This window comes from Capsicum annuum, unplaced genomic scaffold (genome assembly GCF_002878395.1).
Source record: "Capsicum annuum cultivar UCD-10X-F1 unplaced genomic scaffold, UCD10Xv1.1 ctg66631, whole genome shotgun sequence".
Classification (NCBI taxonomy): Eukaryota; Viridiplantae; Streptophyta; class Magnoliopsida; order Solanales; family Solanaceae; genus Capsicum; species Capsicum annuum.
Genome location: NW_025876005.1, coordinates 1 through 2,035, shown reverse-complemented (window position 1 = coordinate 2,035; position 2,035 = coordinate 1). Strand labels below are relative to the sequence as shown.

At 38.6% G+C, this 2,035-nt stretch overlaps 1 protein-coding gene across 1 annotated transcript; it reads right to left on the bottom strand.

Annotated features, from left to right (window-relative positions):
* Positions 1-4: 4 nt before the first annotated feature.
* Positions 5-1,490, bottom strand: LOC124893866 (pentatricopeptide repeat-containing protein At1g52620-like; the record flags this gene model as incomplete). The annotated part of the gene is given in 1 exon segment (XM_047404710.1): positions 5-1,490. A coding segment is annotated over 1 exon segment (1,279 nt), but the record flags the coding sequence as incomplete, so codon positions are not given.
* Between the last annotated feature and the right edge of the window lie 545 nt (positions 1,491-2,035).

Genomic DNA, 2,035 nt, shown 5'->3' with positions numbered 1-2,035 from the left:
TGGACAAGAGCTCCGTAAGTTGATACATCAGGCTTATCACCATACTCTGTCATCTCAGCAAGCAAACTTAATGCTCTTTCAAAATCACCACATTTGCAGTAGGCATGTATCATAGGAGTATAACTAAACTTGGTCGGCACCAACCCCGTATTCTTAACCTGCTCTAGAAACTTTTCAGCTTCCTGAATTTTCTCATCCTTGCAAGAATAACAGATCAATGTGTTATATGTCACGATATCTGGCTTAGTGCCAGCTTCAATCATTTTTCTTACAGTGTCTATGGCTTCCACAGTAAAACCATGCCTACACCTAGCATCAATGATAGAGTTATACACTCGGACATTGACAATCACACCCCTTTCAGCCATCTCTTGCACAAGCACATCAACCTTCTCAAAATTCCCATCTTTACAAAACCCATTTATCAAAGCCCCATAAGTCTCCACCGTGGGTAAAAAGCTCTTCAATTTCAACTCATTGAAAAGCCGATATGCACTTCTAGTGTCACCCTTCTTGCAGTAGCCATCTATCAACGTATTGTAAAAAACAACATTTGGTACACACCCTTTACCCCACCTATCCTCAATCAATTTCCTCCCTTCTCCAACCTTTCCCTCTTTACTCAACCCCGTAACAATAATACAGGTGCTAAAATTATCCAAAAATTTATCCTCAACACCGCCACTTCTCTCAACGAGCTCATCATACAGTCGCCTAGCATCTTTAACCTTACCACATTTTACAAGACCATGAAGTAAAGAATTAACAGTAACTACATGTGGAACCAAACCATGAGTTTTCAATACAAAATAATACAATTCAACAGCTTTATCAACCAAATTAGAATCCGAATAAGCTTTAATTACAGCGTCCAACGCCTCAAGAGTCGGGAACTTATCTTCACAAGTAATCAATTCAGACAACAAACTTTCAACTTCATCAAAAACTCTAAACTTAGCCAAGAGTTTCAAAAGCGAAGAACAAGCAAAACGATCAAGAGGACAACCGTAGGGTCTATTCGAGACCCAACCGAAGAACTTGAGACCGACATGAGCATCCTTAAGTTTGTCGAACACAAGGCGAGCAATGTCGGAAGGGACAATTTCTTCTTCCGAAAGACGGGATTCGACAGTGTTTTCCCATTGTTGTTGGGTGTGGAGGATTTGACAGAGTTCGTTAATGAGTTGTTTGATGTGTCGTGTTAAGGGGAAGTTGGAGGAAGATGGGGTTTTGGGTTTTGGGTTGTTGAAGGGTTTAATGCGGGAGAGGAGGGTTTTAGACATATGCTATTGGAAAATGGTAAAGTTGGTGTCATCTCCTGGATGAAAAAAGCTCAGTCCAGGAGAAAAAGGGACTTACAAAGAAGGAGATGAAACAAAATTGTTCACTGTCTGCTAACTCCAGAGGCTGCTACTGTTTCAAAACCCCAGAGGACTTCAACGGTGTCTCAAAACTCAAAGACAACCTCTTTTATGGGCGGGCGGGCGGGCGGGCGGCCGGGTGTGTGTAAGGTTGGGGTCTCTTTTACGGGTATTTAATACGAAAACATTTTGAGTAAATGTAAAGTTGTATGCCACACATTTTTATGATCAAATTTTTTCCAGACTCCAAAGTTCAACCATAACAAAAGTTTTAGCACATCAAATTATCTATTTTTGATTAAATGATCAAAAATAAAATAGATTTAAAATGGGCAAAATTCACCATTTTGTAAATGGTTTGGTTCCTTTGGTTTGGTGCGATTATGCTTTAAATGTTATTTTACTGGGTTAAAAACACACCAAGTTAGGCAAAATTCACCATTTTGTAAATTAGTTTGGGAACTTGGTGTCATATGCTTCTAACGTTATTTTATTAGGTTAAAAATATTCTTATGTCAAACATAATTTCACAATGGATATACTTATAACTACACGTAAAGTATAAGAGCATGTTTAATTCAATCTAATTCCTAACTACAATTATACATCGTCTTGATTGAACATTCTTTGCAACCAAATGCATCCGCTACGTGTTTAGAGATTTGGTCTAAATT